The 22,151-nt window shown below is 48.3% G+C and overlaps 2 protein-coding genes across 2 annotated transcripts; both read right to left on the minus strand.

Moving 5' to 3' along the window:
- Positions 1-456: 456 nt before the first annotated feature.
- On the minus strand, positions 457-14,119 carry MAMDC4 (MAM domain containing 4). The gene is made up of 29 exons (XM_031949277.1): positions 13,957-14,119; positions 13,402-13,575; positions 13,159-13,284; positions 12,378-12,511; positions 12,169-12,253; positions 11,715-11,894; positions 11,531-11,668; positions 11,234-11,376; positions 10,879-11,049; positions 9,439-9,523; positions 9,057-9,257; positions 8,720-8,845; positions 8,336-8,467; positions 7,973-8,097; positions 6,295-6,406; positions 5,919-6,035; positions 5,631-5,765; positions 5,373-5,509; positions 4,816-5,035; positions 4,534-4,671; positions 4,078-4,196; positions 3,816-3,906; positions 3,403-3,549; positions 2,833-2,973; positions 2,497-2,624; positions 2,095-2,388; positions 1,820-1,883; positions 1,380-1,552; positions 457-525 (listed from the first exon to the last, which is right to left on the minus strand). Exons 1-29 carry the CDS (start codon positions 14,117-14,119, stop codon positions 457-459), a joined length of 4,068 nt encoding a protein of 1,355 aa, XP_031805137.1.
- A 3,398-nt stretch (positions 14,120-17,517) lies between these two features.
- PHPT1 (phosphohistidine phosphatase 1) lies at positions 17,518-22,115 on the minus strand. The gene is made up of 4 exons (XM_031949278.1): positions 22,078-22,115; positions 21,815-21,936; positions 19,795-19,919; positions 17,518-17,820 (listed from the first exon to the last, which is right to left on the minus strand). Exons 1-4 carry the CDS (start codon positions 22,113-22,115, stop codon positions 17,728-17,730), a joined length of 378 nt encoding a protein of 125 aa, XP_031805138.1. The 3' UTR covers positions 17,518-17,727.
- Between the last annotated feature and the right edge of the window lie 36 nt (positions 22,116-22,151).

Here is a 22,151-nt window from a genome sequence, read left to right on the forward strand (position 1 = left end):
GGTATAGGTTTTTACAATATGATGGAGGTGGTTTTAGTTTGTCGATTAGGAAATATTAGCACAAAGCATCTTTCAGGGACAATCTTTGACAAACATTCTGTGACAATCTCACGTATTAAAGATGAATTTCTGCAGAATTGAACAAGTCAACATTACAAAGTGTATTTATTCAAAAAACAAGAAGGTCCATCTTCCCACTCAGTCAAATCTCAGTTCAAAACCAAAATAGAGACTACCTTATATAGAAAATAGTGGTCAATGGGAATGAATTTCCAGAAGTTTTAACTTTTGCATCAAATATTTCTCATGCAGCTCCGGTGCTTGGTGACTTTGTTACCCTAAACATCTCTGGCTTTCCTCTATGTCGAGAGAGAGACCATGTCCCAACAGGGGCTATCTTAGTTTTCTCCTATACCTGGAGTTGAAGTTACAGCACAAATATCAAGTGATCTTCTTTCAAATGTCTTGAACTGCATCTGGGGTGGTAGTCTGATCACCTGTTATTGGGGGCAGGGTGACATGATCCTGAAATGGAAAGGGTGGAGTTATTTTAAAGAGCTATATGATTGGTACTTGGATTATAGTTCAGTGGCTTAATGGATAGAAAGCTGAGCTTGGAATCAAGAAGACTCATCTTTGTGAGTTCAAATTTAGCTGCAGACACTGCTGCATGATTCTGGGCAAGTCGTTTAACCCTGTTTTCTTCAGTTTCCCCATCTGGAAATTAATCTGGAAAAAGAAATGGCCAACCACTGTGGTATCTTTGCCAAGAAAACCCCAAATAAAAGTCATGAGTGACAACATGTTCAGCACAAGAGTTCTGTGTAAGAACACACAAGGAAGTTTAGTATACATTCTTGAACAAACTTCCCTCTTCAGATGTGGAAATCATTTTGTTAGCAGCTAAATAGCAGATCTAACTTTTCTCTTGATAATCATCCAACTTGGCAGACACATTCATACAACAAAAAATAGGCAATGTGTGTCATATTTGCCCAATTTGCTGGTCCCTTTCAGCCAAATATCTCCCATGGATTAGGACCATAGATCTAGAGCTGAAAAATGGAGACCTCTGATCCAACCCCTTCATTGTACAGATGGAAATGTAGGCTTAGCCCAAGCCCAAGGATTTGAATCCAGCTTAGTGATACCAGTCCGGATGCTTTCTGTGGGGTCACTCTGGGGTTAGACAAGCATTTGGCATCCTTCCTATACCTTGTACACCTCCTGCTTTATAGGTCTGGGGGACCAGAGCTCAAAGAAAAAAGGTTTGCTCTAAGTTAAAGGGAAGATTGTCAGGAGGGAGAGGGAAGCCCGAATTTTTGGTCCCCAGCTCCTCCCCCCACCATCACAAATAAATTCTCTTGTGGGAGACTTACCGAGTTGAAAACGACATTATCAAAGCCAGATGCGGCGGTGGTCTCCTCCTGCTTCTTGAATGGGTGATCTCCTTTCTTCATCCGGCGCCACATGCCAAAGGCCAGCAGCCCCAGGAGAAGAGCAGCCAAGAGCGTGACCGTCACCACAGGGATGGTGGCAGATTTGGAGTCCTCTGTGAGCGGAGAAGAGGAGGATGCAGAGGGCTCCCCTGATCACGAGGGGCTGAGCCCTTCTCTGTCCGGCCAGGCCCTCCTGGCCACAGGAGCACCTCTGGATGGCAGACACTTTGGACTTTGAACAATATTGAGCAAGTTGTCCATTGTTGGAGACAAGCCCCAAGATAAGCACCCCTCCTGAGGATCCCCTCGAGCGCCTTCGCTGTTTCTCTGGAGCTTTCCCTTGGAACAAGGTCTCTGAGGGCCACTCCATGCCACCACACCTCTGCCCAACCCTCCCCACACGTGCAAATACATAGTAGCCCTTTTAAAGATGGCTAGTGTACCCTAAGGAAGAGAAGGGGTAGAGGACAGAGCCCCGATGAGGAGGCCCCGTCCTGCTGCAGGGGCAGCTTTCTGAGAAGCTGCTGACAGTTACCAAGCTGACTGCTCCAGACTCAAGCTAAGGAGCCAGCCCTGGGACCCTGGGTGCGTGCCTGCCCTAGTGTAGGCCCGGACTTTCTCCTGCAGAGGGAGAAGATCCCTGTCAGGGGGTAACGTGTCTGAGCACTTCATCTCCCCCGGGCCTCTGTGACAGGAGAACAGAAAGGGAGAGGGAGCTGCGCGGAGCAGGGTGCTGTCTCCTTATAGACCCAAATAGGCCTGCTGCAGTCACAGCACCAGGCCATATACCACCAGGCATTTGGGCTTGGGGCACCAGCCCGGATCCCCACAGCAGCTCACCTCTAGTGGGCACAGGTGGCTCACAGCTCCGCCCTGCCTGGTACACGATGTCATCCAGCGCAATGGGGCCCAGGACAGGCTGGCCCCCCAGGGTGGCCTCAAATATAATCTACCAAGGGTAGAAGAGTCAAGAGTCAAGTGGGCAGTGTGGATCTGAGCTGTTGTCCATTTCTGCCTTCTCACACTGCCTCCCCCTCCCTTCAGTCTCTATCCTTACCTGAAATTCCACCGGGCTCGTCACCTGGACATGTCCTTCGAGCCACTGTTGGCGCAGATATGCCTCCGTGCCCCACAAAATCAGCAGGCCCTGAGAGCTAAGTAGGAGGACTTTCAGCTCACCCTTGTCTGCCGAGACACCAGGGGGTGAGGTTAGAACTGCCTGTCTAGGCCCCCTGTCCTACCTTTAATCAAGGCTACCTGACCAGGAGGGGCTGAGGGAGCCTCTCACAGTTGAGGCCTTCCTTGTTCCACAGGAAATTAGCCCTCCCCTTCTCTTCCTCCTCTATCTGAACCCCCTCCTTTCTCATCCATCTTGCATGCGGATTCCACTCACAGAAATGCTCCGGAAAGCCCATGTAGTACCAGAACCGAAGACAGGAACCGCCCGTGGGAGTGGGAGGCAGAGGCTCACTTTGAAGCCAGGCTGCCCGACCCCCAGGGCCCAGAACACTGGTGTCGAAGAAGGCAAAGTGACCTGGGAACCAGAGAGACAGAGCTGGGCACCTGAGCCGCTCGCTTTTGGCACCAGGGGTCCTGCAGGGTGCAGGGTACCCCCCACCAGATCGGGTGATTTGGTAATTCCTCAACTCCCTTGCCCAGCATCCCTCCCTAAGAGAGCCTGAAGTCCATTCAAAGCCCATAGCCCTTCTGTCAGTTTCTGCATCTATTCCCCTGGGGACTCAGGCAGTGTTAGGGGCAGAAGGGGAGGATAGGGGCCTGAGAGTTAGATGTGTCCAGCGTGGGGAGGGAGATGATAGGTTGGGGCACAGACTCCCGCACCGTCCATCCCCGCTTTCTCTGCAGCTAGACCCAAGGTGGGGGTTAGGAGAACTCCATCCAGCACTCCTGGCCACCAAGAAGGCCAGACAGCCCCAATGCGCACATCTTCACTCTAACCACTCACCAGTTTCAGTGCCCAGCGTGTGGTCCACGGAAGGCTGGGGGTACCTGGAGGGGATGGCCCCACTACTCCAGTCCCAGCTGTAGCCACCCAGGCCTGGCCAGGCCGTGTGACTCCAGCTGCACATGTCCGATTCAAAGTCACAGGATCCTGCAAGCAGCCCCCCCCATCCCTGTTAGCTGGTCCCCGCGGCCCCGAGCCAGAGGGAGCGCCTCAGAGGGCCTCAGTCCGGCAGCCTACAAAACCTCGTCCTGGGCCCTCTCCAGAGAAGGACTTGGGGAAGAGCCCGTGCTGTGCTGATGAGACACAAGCATGGTACTCCTTGTTTCTAGTAGGGATTTCTTGGCCTGGGGGTTGTCATGCTCCCCCTCCACTTCAGGACTTTCCTGAGGCCACAGGGCATCCTGGATTTCTACCTGGCTGAGGACATAGGCCGTCCTTCAGATACAGATCATCCACAGCCATGTACGTGTGCTCCACCCCAGCTCCAACTGCTTCAAATACCACCTGGGGAGGGGGAGAGAGAGGGTTGGGCAGCGCCATGGTATCAGTCTGGCTGACACTCAAGATCAAAGGGTCCAGGAAAAGCCCAAGCCCAGCCCCCCTCCTCGCTGGACACTCCATGGTGGAAAGGGGGATGGTTATGAGACTTCCTACAGCTCTGCGCCACTCACTCACCTTCCACGCTTTTTCAGGCTGGACATCCACACTGCCCAAGCGCCAGGCGAAACCACCAGGGGCATTCACGCTGAATACCTGGCGTCTCTTCCCCTCATCCACATGGACCCGGAACGTGCCTGGGAATACCCCAGTGGGAAGCTGAGGAAGGGGGCAAGGCAGGGCCAACTACCTACACCTGTCCTGTGGGTCTGGAATCTCTGCTCCAAGCTCCGGGGCTCCCAGAGAGAACTGGCTGTGACATGGGCTCAGGCAGCAATTGGCTTTATTTTTTCTGGCCCTGCAGGTGAGTCCCCAACAACCAGTAAAAAGTTGCGTTCACTTGTGGGGTGGGTGTTTTCTTCCCGGGGGCGGGGAGGGGGGGAGACGGGACTGGAGAGGGAGATGTTCCTGAGCTACACCAGAGGCCGTCTGCCTGATTTCCATCCTCTCTTAAGTTGCCAGCTCCTTCCTCACCTGGATTCTGGAGGCTCAGATGATACCAGAAAGTTAAGCATCCAGGCTGGGCCAGGGGTGAGTATTCTTCAGAGGTCAGTAAGGCTGTCTGGCCCTGGGGCAGGGCACTTGGACTTGTGTCCACTATCATGTAGTGTCCTGGTAGAGAACCACACCAGCAATTCCCATGGGGATCCCAGTGCCTGCCCCATACCTCTTTTCTGATCCAAGGCACCCTTTTTCCCATTGTCCCTCCCTACCCTTGCCCCCCACCATTGTGGTTTTACTCCTATCCTCGATCACCTTCACGGGTCTCTGTGGTGTGGTCTGCACGTGGGCCCTTTATGGTGCTGCCCGTGGCATTGCCCCGTCGTTGCCAGGCTCCCTGCCCACTAGATAAGAATCCACAGTCTGAGTTTTCAAAGGAACAGCGTCGAGGAGCCCAGCAGGGACCCGGCCGCACAGTAATGTCATCTACTGCAATGTTGCCATGGTACCCATTCCTGTGAGCCTCAAATGCCAGCTGGGGAAGAGAAAATCATGGCTGCGGTTTTCCAGCCCAGGGCATCACTAATGGATGGTTTCAGCTGGAAGCCCTCGTCTCAATGATGGCCCCAAGTCTGGAGCCCAAGCTCCTCTTGTCCCTGGAGCTCAGGGTGACAAACTCAGCTTTGTGCTCTCTTCCTCAAGTCTCCTGTTAGAATTTAAGGTCCTTGAAGACAAGGGCTGCTTTTGTCCTATTTGTGCAAACAGCAGCACGGTGCCCGGCACACTGGTCTGTGGCCTGGCTGGGACTGAGCTAACTGTGGGGCTGGGGGTGGCAAGCCTTCCCCAAGGTTAGAAGGCTGCAGGAGTCTCACCTGGTACTTTTCGGAGGAGTCTGAAGGGTGGGAGAGGGTGGCCCAGGCCTGGTGCCACCGGTTGCCATGAGTGCCTGTGCGTGCCCACAAGTGCGTATCAGCCTCTCCAGTTCGTCTTAGAGTCAGGCTCAGCGTTCCTGGGGAGGCGGTGACGACCTCATTAGCCCAGCCTTCCCACCGGGGTCCCCAGGCGTCCACTTCACTTCTGTGCGAGCCCACCCCTTCCTGTGCATCCCTTCTCTTCACGGGGCTGCTCACCAATTTGGGGCCCATAGAGGTGGTACCAGAAGGAGAGACATTCGTTGTGAGCCGGGGAAACCTGGGGAGCCGTGAGGAGGCGGGCCCCCATTCCTCGGGCGGGAGGGGACGTCGGGTCCAAATACATGAAGTGGCCTGGAGAGAGAGAGGGAGAGGGGGATGGCAGGTCCTCCCTCCTCCCCGCTAGTCTCCCTCCTCTCCGTACCTCCCCTGCTTGCTGAGGCCATGGCTCCCTTCCAGCAGGCAGCACAAAGGAGAGGGTGCCCAGGGTACGGGTCCAGCCCTCACCTTGGCTGGTGGTGTGGTCATAGCCCGGGCCCTGCACCGAGGTCCTTCGCCACAGGGCATCGGTTTTGTGCTCAGGATACCAGCCGCAGGAGTCCCGTTCAAAGTTGCATGAGAGTTCTATCCAGAGGGGAGACAAGGAAGCGGCTGTGAAGTGGCAGATCCCACGCCCCAATCTCTCCCACCTAGAGTTACCCCCCAACTAATCTGTTTCCCATCTGAGCAAAACTAGAGCACCCCTTCCCTTTTGCGCATCCCTGTCTCCCCTCTGGGAACTGCCCTTTAGGGTTGGGGTTCCCGGTTGAGGTTTCCAAAGGAAGATTTTAGGAGAATATGGGTGTGAGGGGGAAGACGCATAGGTTGTTAGTGGTATGGATACCTGTGTCTTTCTCTGTGGTCACAGTGGGGTTGCAGTTCACAAAGGTAATTTCATCTACTGCGATCCCTTTGGTCCCTGGGGCACTGAAAACCACCAGCCCCAGGAGCTCCAGCTGAGGAAGATTCCGGGTGTGTGTGGGAGGTCAGGGAAGAAATAAGGAGAAAAAAAGAAATGATGCGACTGTCTCTGGGCCAGAGTCTGTGTCTCCGACTTCAATCAGTCTGCCTTACCTCTGGGAGGTCTCTACAAGTGACTGAGGGGAGGCTGCAGCAGCCTCTTTCCTCCAAGGTTTTTTTTGTTTGATTTTTAAACTGTCTTATTGTTACAATCAATCAACAAACATATTTCAATAGAAGCTGGTAGGGTGCATAGTGGGAAAGAAGACTGAACACCTAGATTCTAATTCTGTTTCAGATACATACTAGCTGTGTAGCAGTGGGCAAGTCATTTTACCTCTTTTAAATCTCAGTTTCCTTATCTGTAAAATGAGAATGATGAGGAGAAAGGAAAAGGCATTTATTAAATGCCTACTGTGTGTCAGGAACTATGCTAAAGAACTTTATCAATATCATATAATTTGATCCATACAACACTAGGTGGTAGATACTATTATTATTCCTGTCTTACAAATGTGGAAACTAAGGCAGATAGAGGTTGTGACTTGCCTAATGTCATACATTTAGTGAGTGCCTGGATCTAGATTTGAATCCAGGGCTTCCTGACTGTAGATTCAATACTCTACTTACTGTACTGTCTAGTCAACTTCATAATATAACAGTGTATTAGCTGTAGTAATAATAATAACAGTACCTACTTTATAGGGTTGGTATGAAGATTAAATAGGATGGTATATATGCAGTGTTTAGCAAACATGAAAGTCCTTTATAAATATTTGCTATTTTAATTAATATAGTATTCAAAGAGCAAGATTATATAAGAAACTTGCACAGTTTGCTCTTAAGAAATAATGTTTTAAATTAATCATTCTAATTGTGTTCTCTTTACATGTCTCTTGATTTTTTCTGTGCATCTCCAAAATGTCCCATTGATACTCTCTTTTCTTTTGCATATCTATTGCTGTCTACTAAGCTACCACTCAGTCTTCCATTTTAACAAATACATGCAATTAAACAACATAAATTAACACAAGAGTCTTTTTGATCATGTCATTTCATCTCAAAGTTGGAGGGCTCTCAGAGGGTACTTCTTCTAGTTGTCTTTGTCTCATCTCTGCTTGATGCCTTTCAGTACTAAGCACTTTGTTCCCTCCCAGAGCAGCTGGTTCCACTTTTAGACAGGTCTCTTTGTTAGCAAATTTTCCCTCGTGTTGAGTGGAAATCTACCACTATACACTTATCTTCCCTGGCTCTTCCTTTTGGGGGCAGGAACCAATCTAGCACCTTTTCCATGACAGCCTTACAGATGCTTAGCAGCATGGTGCTGGGGAAATAGTTATGCATTTGAAGCTGTGTCCAAATCCTGGTTCTCTTGTTTATCATTTTTGTGATGCTATTCAAGTTTCTCAAGCTCTCAGACTCACTTTCCTCATCGACAGAATGAGGAGTTGGATGAGATCACCTCTGTAATCCCTGAAGTTTTCCCTCCTCCAAGCTAAACATTTCCAGTCCCCTCAGTCCTTGTCACCCAATGCTTCTTATCTAGGACCATGTCTGGGTACCTGGAAAGGCCTCATCCTTTCTCCAAGTGGCACTGTCACCCATGTCCATGTAGCATTGCTATTTCTCTGAATGCTCCAGGCCAACTTATGGGTGCCATCCTCTATCACACCGAGTGACAGGATCCCTGAGGACAGAGGAAAGCCCACACTACTTCTGGTACCCTACTGCAAGGAATATGCAGGAAGTAAAAGAGCTAGGGGTACGTTCTGTGATAGGAGACAGGGAGAAGGAGGGATTGGTGACAACTTTAGGGGTAGAAACTCAGGTATGGGGAAGTTCAGAGAAGAGCCATATTCTGAGCTCGTTTGGCAGAGGGTAAGGTTAGAAGTGAATTGGAGATGGGAAGAAGGATGGAAAAGTACCTTGTGGGTTTCCCTGGAGGTAATAGGCCATCTTGAGAGTACAGCCTGGGCCAGATGGACCTAGAACAGGGGTCCGCACCCTGGCTACCCCCATCAGCTGCCCCCAGGCCCTCTGCACTGACAGAAAATATCCTGAGGAAAGAAACAATTAGCTTTTAATGTAGGGATCCATCAGATCAGAAATACCTCCTCCCAGCTCATGACTCTATCCCACCACCCTGAGTCCTCTGGATTAGGAGAGGGCTAGAAGAGGCAGGGAGAGCTCTCAGCATGGGGGTTCACTGAAACTCCGCAAGGGGGAGGAATGTAAGACGTCAGCAGGTAGTGAAGAACAGAGCAGTATAAGGAATGATTTCCCATTAGGGATCGGGGAGAGAACCTCACCAGCTTCATTCCCCAGAGCATCGGTCTTGGGGTCAGAGCTGTCCTGAGCACGGATCCTCTGCCACTGGAGAGAACCCACGCTGGCATCCCTCCAGCCCCCAGGGCCTGACTCAAAATTTGTTCCACCTGAAACCAAGCAACATGCTCAGACACCGATCCCAACTACATTCAGAGAACTCCTCTGCCCTCCCCGCCCTTTTCCACCCAATCAGACCCTCGTGACCACCCTTCTCTCCCCCAGTTAGGTCAGCCCAAAGCAGAAACCCCATGAAAAGGAGAGTCTGGGCCTGCGGAGAGGGACCAGCAGTCCTGTCCTGGCTCGGAACATGGTCTTTACCACAGTTCTCTTCATCCACACCCCCTGCACACTGGGGCACAAAGTCACACAGCTGCTCCGGAGAGAGGCACAGTTCCCCACAGGAGAACTGACCAGGTTCACAGAAGATGTCAGCAGGAGTCCTTGGGCCAGTTTTGGTGCCTTGGTGGTGCTGGGGCATGTCAGGGGCAGAGGTGGCTGGGGGACGTATGTCTTCAACCTCTGAGGATGAAATGAGTTATCTGTGGGGGTCCCACTAAAGCAGAAAGGGCACAGTGACAGCCCTTGGTCCCCAGCAGTTCCTGGAGTTGGCTGCTCTGGGGAGGGAAGAGAAGCAGCAGGAGGGTGCTGAGAGCAGAGGCAGAATGCTCACAGAAGGGATGAGGGTGGGAGCGTCACTCACTGGACACTTGTTTGCAATGTTGGTTTAGGATCAGATCATCAAGGCCCACGACCCCTCCAGGCCCGGTTTCTCCCTTCAGGAGGATCTGTCAGGAGGCAACAGAGAGCTCACTTCATAATTCCAGGGGACATCCCTCCCACATAGTGCTGATTCTTTTCTTCTTAACAAAGACTAATTCTTTTTTTTTTTTTTAACCCTAAATCAATCGATCAGTAAGCATTATTAAGTTATTTTCTATAAGTCAGGAAATATGTGAGGTGTTGGCAATATAAAGACAAAAATAAAAGTCCTGCATTCATGTAACTAACTTTCCATCGAGGGAAACAAAATATAAGTCCAAATATGTGCAAGGAAAATACAAAGTTGATATTGGGTCCAAGGATACTAAGTGACAACTATAAGCTCCAAGGATCGAGAAGGACCTCATGTAGCAGGTGGTACTTGAGCTGAAGTCTGAAGAAAATCAGAGACCAGAAGAAGTGGAGGTGAGAATAAAGATTGTATTCCAGGCTTGGGGACTAGACTGTGCAAATGGAACTAGATGCGAGAAAGGAAGCCAAGTATGGGAAGAAACTAGTAGATCGGCTTGACAGAACCATGGAATGCTTGATGTAAAGCGCAGTAAGTTTGGGCAAGTGAGCTGCAGCCAGATTGTAAGGGGTTTAAACTGCCAACCAAAGGAGACTGCATTCTAGCCTAAAGATAATAGGATGTGCTCAGACCTTGTGAAAAATGGATTGGCACAAGGAGAAACAAGTCTGGGAGACCAATTAGGAGACTAATATAATAACTCAATAAAGAGGTAATGGGGGCCTGGGCTAGGGGTGTAGTCATGAGAATGGAAAGAAGAGGAAGGATACAGGAGATGTGGTGGAGGTGCTATTGACAAAACTAGCTGACTCATTAGATATAGCAGTGGGTATGGTGAGGGAGAGCAAAGAATTGAGGATTACTTGGGTGAGGATTGGAACTTGGGTGATGAGAATGATGGAGATAGACTTGATAAAAATAGGGAGATTAGAGAGAGAGGTGAATATTGGATATGTTGAGCTTGACATGCCTATGGGATATCCAGTTGAAAATGTCCAGTGGACACCTTGATGGGGTGAGGAGCTCAGGACAAAGATTCTATTCTGACAGCCTAAAGATAGATCTACAAGTAGGAATCTACTGAGATCAGCACCTGTTTGTACGTCCAGTCTTTAGGGGAGTATATGGCCATGCTCCCTAAACTGCGTGTTCCAAACTAAACTGCAGACATCTCCCCCTCCCTGCCACAGACACTGAGAGACAGTAATTGTGTGTTGGTGCTTCAGAAATCTGTCCTTAACAAGGGCTTTAAAAAAGGGTGATTGGATTGAATTCATTGTTGAATCAGACATTTGATGCTACTTTCAAGACCAGAATTCTTCACAGCATCAAGGCCAAGATCCCACTTACCCAGAAGGGATTCTTGCTGTAGAGGGTGACTTTGTCCCGGACCCAGGCAGCCCCCAGGTCCCCTTGGCGAGTCCGTATGAGATTCATCTGGTGTGACTCAGGGTCCTGGCTCTGCAGGAACAGCTGTAGGCTTCCAGCCTCAGAACCATGCAGGTAGTAATAGAAGGTAAACTGGGGGGTGGTGAAGATGGAAATCAGTCTGGAGAAAGGGTCCTTGCTCTATCCTGCCTGGCCCTGACAATGGGTCCAGAGGGACTCAGAGTCTCTAACACTGGAACCAGAAAAAAGCCATCACCATCCCCTTTCCCCGGTCATGGCCCTCATGTGGAAGTTGTCTTGGCCCTGAATGACTTACCACACAGCTGTTGGTAGTTGAAGGATGGAACCCTGGGCTCACCAAGACAGCAGGAGTTCCCTGATCAGCCTTGGTGAGTAGGAAAGATCCTGGAGCAGAGGTGTGAAAAAGTGGAGAGGGAGTTAGAAGGCAGATGAGGTTTCAGGAGGCAATGGAAGCAAGAGGAGCCCTGGGAGGACTAGAAATGGTGGAGGCTGTGCTGGAGGTTAGGGCTCTTTTCTGAAGGCAGCTCCTGCAGTGTGGGCTCAAGCTTCCAACTCCACAGACTGCTTCCAAACCCATTGGGCCCAGCCTTACCTGAGGCACTGTTCTTGCTGTGGTCTCGGACTGGCTCGGCTGAGGCTACAGAGGCTTCGGAACCTCGGGTTATCACCCACCCTGTAGTGTTTTCCCACTCTCCCAGACCATTCTCAAAGTCTGTTATTTTATGGTTAACTGCAGATGGAAAGGAAAGGCTCAGGGCACATCCCCCTCTCCTCACCCACTGTCCTCCCCTCGCCATCCCCTGCCGTGCCCTTCCCACTGTCACCCTTGCTGCAGGAGACTTGGTTTTCATCGGAGGCGTCCCCACAGTTATCCTCTCCGTCGCACAGCTGAGTTAATGCCACACAGGCATAGTTGTTGCAGTGCTGTTGGGAACTGGTACAGCTGCTCTGAGGGGCTGAGCAGAGGAAGAGAGTGGTCCCAGACCCAGGGGCAAGGAGAGAGACATCAGGAAAACTGTGTAGAGAAGTGGAGCTTGCCCAGGAGTCCCTATGAACTTGAAGGGTGCTTTAAGTCACATTGTGGGGAAGCAGGGGGGCCTGAGATCCCACCCCTTGGGGTGTACCCCTTTCTTGAGGGGAGGATGCTGGTCTAGAGATGGGGGAGATACTGATGACCAGAACCCTGGGCTAAGGCCTGAGGGAGCAGGGGGAAGGAACAGGGGATTTTACAGGGGAGACCGCAGTTCCAGAATTCCATGTCATCCAGGGCCATAGCTCCCCTGTGTGTGGCATTTCGTGTGGCAGAGATGGTGATCTAGGGAGACAGGGCAGAAGGGAATGTCAGAGCCTGCTCTGGCCAAGCCTGTGTGGGATTCCCCTACAAGGTCACCCCCAGACTCTCCTTGTATTACAGCCCTTGTCTCGGGGCCACCACTTACCCAGAAATCTCCCTGAATGCGGCCCGTGGTCACCACCAGCTCTTGCCAGCCACTTCCTCCCACACGCCCTAAGCTTTGCCACAACATGAGCGTCTCTGAGTTGTGCGTTAGCTCTATTTGAAGATTCACCACATCTACAAAGAAAAGGGCCTTAGGGATTCCTCTCAGGTTTTTTTTTGGGGAGGCCCTGAGGCTCTTCTAGACTCTTCAAAGAGCATACACACACACACACACACACACACACACACACACACACACACACACACTCCTTACCCCATGCTCCTTCCTCTAATGCTTTTTTCTTTTATTTTTTTAAATGAACAAAAATCTATTTTCTCTCTTTCCTATCTCCCCTTTGTAAGCAAATATGTATGGCCAAGCAAGGCACATATTACTGTATCCAGTGCCGTTCCATTTCTCTTAGACTGTAAGCTTCCTATGGCCATGAATTGGGTTTTATTTATTCATCTTTGTCTAACACACCCACTAAATGTGTTTATTGGAGGAAAAAAATAGTTTTTCCCTGAAGATTCCCAGATAATTCACTCAAGTTTTCCTAATTCTCCTCTTGGGAGAACTCTTCCCCCCAAAGTCCTTTCTACCTGGAACTTCCAACCACCCTTCAAACTCTTCCCAAGGACTTCCACAATTTAGGGTTGGAGTATAGTGTTGTATGACAGAGTAACCAAGGAATGGAAGTCTCAGGGGACTCTGGAGAGGGAGCTCATCTGGTATTGGGGAGAGAGGATGAAGGAGGTTGGTTGTAGCTGGTGGCCTCTACCTTGGATATTTCCATGGTACCGGAGCCTTATTTCACAGGTAGGGGCTGCCTCATGGAGGACAGGGGAGCGCAAGATGGCTGTGGCTGGTTCCTTTCCTTGGTGGGTACCGACAACCATAAACCAGCCTGAGAAAAGAGGACCCGACTCAGGAGAGAGGGTGAGAGCCTTAGGTGAAGGGATGGTCTTCAAGAGGATAGCTGAGAATCACTGGGATGGAGCAGAAACCCTCCTCCTCAGATTACCCAAGTCGGTGCCAAATGTGTGGTCTGAGCGGAGTTCTGGACTCCCGAAGGTCGACCCTGCTTGGTCCCGGAGCCAGCGGTAGCCAGAAGTACTGATGTCCTGCCAGCCACAGGTGTCTTCCTCAAAGTCGCAGGCGAAAGGAGAATGCAGGGAAGAGTACTCTTGGTGGTAACCTTGAGGAGCCCAGGGAGTTAGGTCAAATCAGACCCTCTAGCCTTAGGATGGGGAGTGAGTGGCAGGGACTGGTATTACTTTTCCCTCCAACGTCAGGCTCAGAGGTGTCCAATAAGATGCTTTGAGAGTAATATTCCCTTAGTTTCCAATTAGGACCACGATGATAGTGGGGTGGGAAGCTACAGCTATGGAACTTTTTTTGTGTTCTGTCCTCTCCTTGGTGAAAGACCAGTGAGATCCTTCATACCATGTCTTCTGGAGGCAGAGGCCAGGGGAGAATTTGGAGAAGGGGTAGGGGAGGAAGAACAACTGAGTTTGACCTGCCAGGGTCCCTCAGGTTAAAGCTTCTTCCATAAAAGGGGACATCAGTAATATCTTACCACACTGACTTTCATCAGAGCAGTCCCAGAAGTCACACACAAAATTGCAGGTGGTCTTCCTAGGGCTCGAGGAGTGACTTGCTAGTACAGATTGAACAAATGTATTAGCTAGTGAAGAGAAGGCTAGGAGTTGGTTCTGGGTTCCCCTCCACCTTTCTCCCATTACTATCCTTTCCCTTTTGAAACTGGGATAGGGGCAGGAGGTATATATGCCCTAAAATGAGAATGTCTCTTGAGGGAAGTTTGCACGATGCCAGGTTTGAGGTCTGTTAACTGTGAAGGTTCTCCTAGGACAAGTATCAGACCCAGGAAAGATAAGGAAAGGGACCTAGAAAGGGTAGGTTTTTCCAGCCTATTAAAATGGTTCAGTATACTAATAGCTTATATTCAGGTCTGGTGGGTGAGCGGGGAGAGATGGGGAAGGAGGGGAATTGAGACATGGACATTTTTGGAACCCAGGAGAGGTTCTGCAGGAATTCTAGCTCTCCAAGATCTCAGCATTAGAGATACCTCCTATAAGGAGGGGTTCAAGCACAGGTTTCTGGGAATCCAAACCAGGTAGGGTAAGAAGCTAAATAAGTATCTAAATATTACAGTGGTAAGATGAGGGAATTTTGAATTGAAAATTAAGTGAAACACAATGAATTACTATGTCCCATGCCTGATAGGGTCTGCTTAAGAAAGCAGATAAAAGGGAAGGCATCTCCCTCAGCCAGGGGACTTTCAGAAGGTCCCATCCTCAGGAGGGAATCCTGAGACTGAGCATTTTAGAGATTGACAGTTATGGATGACTCTAGGATCATCTCTTTCTGGCTGGGCAGAGATCCTTTTAATTTACCCAAGATTTGTATTTTCTTTCTGGGAGCTAGGTAGCTCAGGAAGAGCTGGCATTCTTCAAAGACTTGGTTCCAGCTCCTCTTCCCACTCTTCCCATTCAAGGCACATCTACCAGCTCCCAAAGACCCAGGCAAGCTAGGTAAGTGCCTTCATCACTCTTCTTGGAAGAATCTAGATCCCCCCACCTCTTTTCCCCTAGCCCTATTCTTTAGCAGAACTGTCTCCCCTAATAACTCACCTGAAAATGGGGCCAGGAAGAAGAGCAGGAGCAGGTACATATTCTCTGGGACAGAGGAAATTTCAGAGGGGAGGGGGGGTAGCAAAGGAGAAAAAGAGGGGTGCTGTGTGAAGAGGAATGAGGGCAGAGGAGAGAACAGATAGAAGTCAAGAGGGAGGACAGACTGCAATGACCAGGGAGCAGGTAGAGCTTGGAAACCCCAAGTGGGGGGACTTTGCCCCAGTTATCAGCTTACTCTTGCTACACAGTGCTGATCCCAGAGAAGCAGCATTTCCTAGGATTTCCTACTCCCCTCCTCAGCCCTCAAGCCAATGCTGACAATCTGGCTATAAAATGCATTCCTGGGAGGGGAGGGATGTGCCCCTTGGGCCCCATGGGATGTGGGGGAGGCAGGCCACTTAAGCCTGAGCTTGCACTGATCCCTGGACCCCAATGGCAGGTTCCAGAAATACCTTAGCCTATTTCCCTGTCATCCACCCCATGAGGGTTAATTAGAAGGATGTACTGGTTATACAGGTGAATGACTTAGAAAAGAGCAGCCAGGGCTTCCATGATGGACAAAAGAGAAGCACTGAAGTTAGGAAGGAATGGTCAGCTCCATCCTCAGCTGTGTTATCAGTGGTCCTCTGCCTGGCATGCGAGAAAGACACAAGTTTGGCTCTGCCCTTAGGGCCAGTGGTTGTAAGACCATGAACAACCAGCCAACCAGGGCAAGATGCTGGAGGTTAGACCCTCAAAGACAGCTGAAAGGCAACCTTTTTCATCAGAGAGCTAGGAGAGAATTGGTAATTGGGAAGTGGCACAGATGGGAATTTGTGGGATCATTGGCTTCTTATGCCCGAGGACATCCAATAGGTTTAGGTGGGAAGGAATGAGCAGCAGTGTCCCAAGTGGGCAGAAGAGCTTTAGTAGCTCAAAGCTGGAGTGGGCTAGGGAGCAGGGATATAACTGGCAGAGCCGGCGTGCTAATGGATTGGCAGTGATGAGGGCCAGAGCACAAGGGACATCGACGGAGCTACTGCAGACTACACTGCGGCTGGGTTGTCTTGGTATGGCAGAATGGGCTCTGTCAAACCGTTCCCTCCATTCCCTTGTTCTGGCCAAATCTACAGTCCCGCCTCTGGTCCCTGAAAGAACATATCTTCTCATTCAGGATAAATAGGGCCACTGGAGTTTCTTAGCATTTGTGAAGTAGTAGAGGTAGCAGGAGCCGAGGGAGAACAGCTTGAAAGTGGGAAACCTGTTTCCAGTCTAGGTTTTCTGTGATCTGGGACCTTCTCTTTAAATCTCTTCTGTATAATGAGGGAGAGCTGTGCTAGATGATCTGTAAGGTCTCTTTCTATGCTGGTCTATGATGATTCTATTATTCTAAAAGAGTCTCAAGGAGCCTACACCTCTGCTCTGATACCTGGGACTTTTCTAACTCATTGAAAAGGTGGATTTATCCGGCCCATAAAAATGATGAGACAGTAGCATCCCTGTCTTTTCATAGCCTTACCAAGCTTGACGATTTCTGGTTTTTTGTATCAGAATTACTAAAAGCTGTTGAATAGAGGTCCAGGTCCAGATAAATGCAACATTCAGGTCACGGCGACTGAGTTGGGTGGAGCCTGAGCAAGCAAAGTGAAGGTAGAACTTGTGTCTCAATTACGCAAGATGCTGCTGGGCCCCCTTCCCAAGATGTCCTTGAGGATAGTAGCCTCAAGCAGAGGCAATCAGGTCATAAACTGGGGCAGAGAAGCGCTTGGGAACAGGCACAGGGGATTGGGGGAAGCACTGCTCCCCCTCCTCTCCTTATCAGGCCCTTAAGGGCTGAACTGGTGCTTTCCTGCCCTTCAGACCCAGGATGAGTAGCTTTTACCACACTGGCCTCTAGCTAGCTCCTTCAAAGGGCAAGAGGGACGGCCACCCATGGAAAAGGGAACATCAGACTCTCTGGTACTTGGTCTAGCAAGAAGGAAGAGGACCAGGCCATTGATACTAGAGACCTTCTTCATTGTACCCCTCAAAAATGGGCAGAGAACCCTTTTTCCTGTCACCAGAGACTGATTCGATCAGGGATGAGGAAATAACCCAATCAAACCCATTTTATGGTATAGCAAGGAGTCAGATTGTGAGGATGGGGGAGGGGCTTTTCTGAGGTAGGGAGAAGACCCGGCATATGGGACTAACTTCTACTGACTAAGCCCAGATAAGGATTCCAACCCTCACTCTTCTGGTCTTATGTAGTCATAACATCATAAAGGAGCCTCCCAGAGATACTCTCATCCAAATGAGGTCTTTCCTGATTTTCTTCCCCACCCTGCTCAAGTTATGAGCCCTCTCTCTCTCGTCATTCTTTTTTATCTATTCTTTTGTATTTATGCTGAGTATCTTCCCACAACAGAATGACCCTTCTGACTGTGTGATCTCAGCCCCAGAACCCTGCTTGGCACCCAGGTGCTTCCTGCCTGCGGGGCCCAAACACATACACACAGACCCGGAGCCAGCATGGGGGCTGCCACTTTTAATTCCAGTTGGGAATTCTGTGCCTGAAGGCCCCGTGGGTCCCAGCTAGGCACCACAGCACTGGAAGGCACAAGAGAGGCAAACACCAGGTATCAATCACATGCCCCCTTCAGACAACACAACAAAAAGGGGGGCTCAAGAGTTCAAGAGCAGCTCTGACAGCCGAGAAGGCAGCAAGCCGGGCCCCATCAGTAACCATCATCAGCCCAGGTGACTTCATAGGTAGGGTAGTGAGCTTTGATCTTTTCTGTGGAGAGTGAATGTTGAGCACGTCCAAAACCCTACAGAAAGAAGACAGTAACATCAGATTCTTGGATCCTCGGGGCTCCCAGCTCCTCGGTCCCAGAGCCCTTAGCCTCATTTCCCATGGTGTCCCATTAACTCCCATGTCTACCTTGGAGTAGATCCTGATATAGTCAAGGACAAGTCTCTAACTCTGCACCTAGCTCTGGGGCATGGAACTAGTTTCTCAGCCAGGTTTGGAGACTCAGCCTCTGGACCTTTTCATACACTTTCCTTCTTCTTTTCCATTCCCATCCCACACATACTGCCTTTCTCAGCAGGGAAACAGGATACAGACTTAGAGAAAGAAGAGACCTAAGAGATTATAACCCTCAGTCTAATTTCTTTTGTTTTTCACTTAAAGTTTATTTTTTTAATTCTCTAGTTTAATATCTTCCAAAAGGGGAATATCCATGTACAAAGCAGAAAATAAAAAAAGGATTGAATATGAAGCTCTAAATGTCTATCACTTGCTTTTCAGAAAAAAAGTATTTAATCAATTCCACATATTACTTTCAAAACTGTCCTGATTATCTGTGCTTCTTTCTCTAAATTCCTTATAATTGAAGCCCAGAAGAGCTAAGTGACTTGTTCAACATCACACAGAAAGTAAATAGTTAGGATATGAAGCTCAGGCCCTATCACTCAAAATTCAACATGCTTTATGCTGTCTCACAAAATCAGTTCTAAGACTCTGAATGATAAGAGCCAAGTCAGAAACATGATCTTGTTGCTTTAAGGTTAAGGGTATTCTGGGTGCCAGTAGGGAGGGGATCTTGTTGCTGGAGAGACAGACGAAAAAGGGAAAGGCTGGAGGAAATCTGAGGAAACAAGCACCCTGTTTAAAACAATTATTATTGTTTTATGCTATTATATGTAATATATTCTATGTAATAATATATACATGTAAAATATGTCAATATATGTAATATGTGTGTAATATAGGTATTATGCAATATAATATATGCAAAATATGTAACATATGTAAAGAGTTTTGCAGAGCTTAAAGTATTATATAAATAGTAAATGTTATTAATTCCTAACCCTAAAGAAACAAAAAGGAAACAAAAGAAGGGAAGTGGACAAATTATCTCCAGTCTCTCAGACATGTGACTCAATTAAGGGAAGACCAAATCCTTGACTAGACAGTGGATCCCCTAGGGTAGATTGGCCCTTAGCTGTGAGTTGAAGCCTTGTCCTGTTCTTCCAATTCCAGGGGAATAGATGCAGAGGAGCACAAATCAGGTGAGTGTTCTCAGGTGAGGTCTGAGGACAATGTCTTTCCTTTCCATATCATATTTAGTGCTTTTTCATAGGTGGATCTTATTTTATAAACTAGATGGCCTTTTGAAAGGTGGTTTAAAGTCATGTGCCCTTTGAGTTATAGCTCCAGGAATGAGGATGGTTTTTCCTGAGCCATCCACATTCCCCAACCAATGACCAATGACACATTTATTAAGAGCAATAAAAATTTCCTCTTTAGACAGACCTCAGATTTTTTTTTTATTGGACCTGTAATTTTATCAGGATAGGGAAATCCTGCTGAAAACTTGTACTAGTACAGATCACCACCTTGAGAGTACCTGTGGGCACCAAGCTTAATAAATGTTTATTGACTGACTGAGAGGTTAAGTGACTTGATCTTCCTGATTCAAAGGCAAAGGATTCATTCTATATCACGCTACCTCCCAGATCTCATACAGAAATACATTTTAACACTATTTAATGCATTAATCATGTAATATATAACTATCTGTGTTTATATCCTTCTACTGAACTCGAAGTCCAATGAGGAGAAGCAAAATATATGTCCTCCAGCAATTCCCAGTGCTCTGCATATACTATGCACTTAATTAAATGTTTATAGGATGAGTGAATTTATCTGTAAGGTAGCAAACTAGCGTCAGGGATATAGGCTCTGGCAAAAGAAGGGAAATGAGATTTTTCTCTATGTAAAAATAATTCCAGCTCACCATGGAGTAGCCATATACATGAATCTTCTTGTCTTGGCTCTGGTGGGAGATTCGTCCACCACCTAGACACTCACAGTCAAAGCCTTTCTTCTGGATTTCCTCTGATACTTTATCATAGATATCAGCTGGAAGAAAAGAGAATAGCATGATATCACAAAGACACACTGGGTCTTGATGTTACCACAGATTCACTTAGCCCTGCCTTGACCCCATGGGGGTCAATTTCTTTATGATTTCTTTAATATTTTATTTTTTCCAATTACATGTAAAAACAATGTTAAATCCTCATTTTTACTTGAATTACAAATTATTTCCCACCCTCAATTCCCTTATTCTTTTTTGAGAAGGTGAGTAATGTGATAAGGGTTATACATGTACAAATATATACAAAATATATCAGTCATGTTGTGAAAGAGTACACGGACAAAACAAAACAAGAAAAATAAAAGTAAAAAACAAAACAAAACAGTATGTTTGGATCTGTATTCAAATCCCATCAGTTCTTTCTTTGAAGGTGAAAAGCATTTTTCATGTTAGGTCCTTCATAATTATCTCTTTGTTTTGCTGAGAACAATCAAGTGATTCACAATCAATCATCATATTATATTGCTATTTCTGTGTACAATGTTTTCCTAGTTCTGCTCACTTTACTTTACATCAGTTCATGTAAGTTTTCCCAAGTTTTTCTGAAAGCATCCTAATCATCATTTCTTTTAATGCAACAGTATTCCATCACAATCATACACCACCATTTGTTCGGCCATTCCCCAAATGATGGGCATCCACTCAATTTCCAAATTTTTTGTCACCACAAGAAGAAATGCTATAAAAAAATATATATATATATATATTAGATTGATAAAGGAGGTTTATTATTGCGTTTAGAAGTAGGAGATAGGTGAAGGTAGAGACAAGGAGGGCACTGGACAGAGGGTCCTCACGTGGCTACCATGTTTGGAATCTGCCTATAAATATTTTTGAACAGTACTTCATCCTCACAGCACCCCCCCACCTCTTTTTAAATCTCTTTGGGACATATACCTAATAGTGGTGTCGCTGGCTCAAAGAGTTTGCACAATTTTATTAACCCTTAAACATAGTTCTAAATGTGTTCTCCAAAATGCTCCGGTCAACTCTCAGTTCTACCAAAAATGTGTTGGTGTCCCAATTTTCCCACATCCCTTTAACATTCATCATTTTCCTTTTCTGCTATATTAGTCAATCAATTAAAGTGAACAGCACTTTACAGCTTATAAAGTGATGCATAATTTATATGTAACTGTATAAAACGCTATACGACTCATAGATAGCTCAATCTTGGATCAGGATGTGAGTTAAATCCAACCTTAGACATTCACTAGCTGTTGATCCTGGGTAAGAAATTTAACCCATCTGCAAAATGAAAATAAAAATAACTCACTGGGTTAGTTTGAGAAACAAAAGAGGTGATATATATCAAACCTAAAAAATCTGAGAAAAGCCACGGGACCGTGAGCTACCAGGCAATCTATTATAGATTTAGGGTTAGAAGAGAACTTAAGAGATCCTCTAACGCAATGTCCTCATCTTATGAATGAGGAAACTGGTTAAATAGCTTGTCTGAAGCTAGCATCTGAACACAGTTCTATCTGCATCTCGTCTCTTTCCAGGATTCTGCACTGCTCTCATGTAAGCCCCAAGACAGGGATAATTACAGCCATTAGAGGGTCACCTGGGGAAATGAATTCGCCCAAGTCCCGTCTCCTAAGAGGCAGCGCTGGGATGAAAGCCTCGGCCTTTTTTCACTCCGCCGCAGCGCTCATCCTCTCCCACTCCCAAGGGGAGGATGCTGTCGCCCTTGCACTCCAGGTAATGGAGAGGGAAGAGGCAGGGGCGCTGTCCGTGTTACTGCTGAGGAAAATAAGGGCCAGAGGGGTAGAGAATGACCAAGGTCAAGATGGTTAAGTGTCAGAGCACGGATTTGAACTCAGGCACTCAAACTTCAAATCCAATGCTCTTTCCACCGTACCACAGCGGTTACCGAGACTAAAACAACTGCGCGGCCTTCTGTGGCCACGGGGAGCTTCTAGGGCCTGGGAAGAAGGCAGAGGAGCTGACGCATCCGGCCCTGGAGGAAACCAAAGGGGACCCAGGCAATTTGGCCTGGGCGGTTCCCGGTGACAGTCGGCCCATTTTCAACCGGCCACCCGGGCCCCCCCCAACCACCCCTCCCTCCAAGCACCAGGGGGGCCACCTTCCCAGGCCCCAGCACGCCCGCCCCCCTTCCAGGGGTTCCCCTTTTACCGGCGCCCATTGACCGCACACCTTGTGGGCAGCCGCATGGGTTGGGTCCCGCAAACGAGGATGCACATTTAAGA

The sequence above is a fragment of the Sarcophilus harrisii genome, chromosome 2 (assembly GCF_902635505.1).
Source record: "Sarcophilus harrisii chromosome 2, mSarHar1.11, whole genome shotgun sequence".
NCBI classification, from domain to species: Eukaryota; Metazoa; Chordata; class Mammalia; order Dasyuromorphia; family Dasyuridae; genus Sarcophilus; species Sarcophilus harrisii.

Excerpts from the sequence above, each read along its gene's own strand:
- MAMDC4 (XM_031949277.1), bottom strand. The coding sequence starts at position 14,119 with ATGGGAGAAAGGTGGAGGGGAACCCAGAACCAACTCCTAGCCTTCTCT. Across the intron at positions 8,098-8,335 it reads CCTCCAGGGAAACCCACAAG|GGATCCTGTCACTCGGTGTG; the intron begins GTACTTTTCCAT and ends CTCTGTCCTCAG. Across the intron at positions 2,389-2,496 it reads CGAGCCCGGTGGAATTTCAG|ATTATATTTGAGGCCACCCT; the intron begins GTAAGGATAGAG and ends TACCCTTGGTAG.
- PHPT1 (XM_031949278.1), bottom strand. The coding sequence starts at position 22,115 with ATGCGGCTGCCCACAAGGTGTGCGGTCAATGGGCGCCG. Across the intron at positions 19,920-21,814 it reads GCGCAGTTGTTTTAGTCTCG|CTGATATCTATGATAAAGTA; the intron begins GTAACCGCTGTG and ends CTTTTCTTCCAG. Across the intron at positions 17,821-19,794 it reads ATGTATATGGCTACTCCATG|GGTTTTGGACGTGCTCAACA; the intron begins GTGAGCTGGAAT and ends TTCTTTCTGTAG.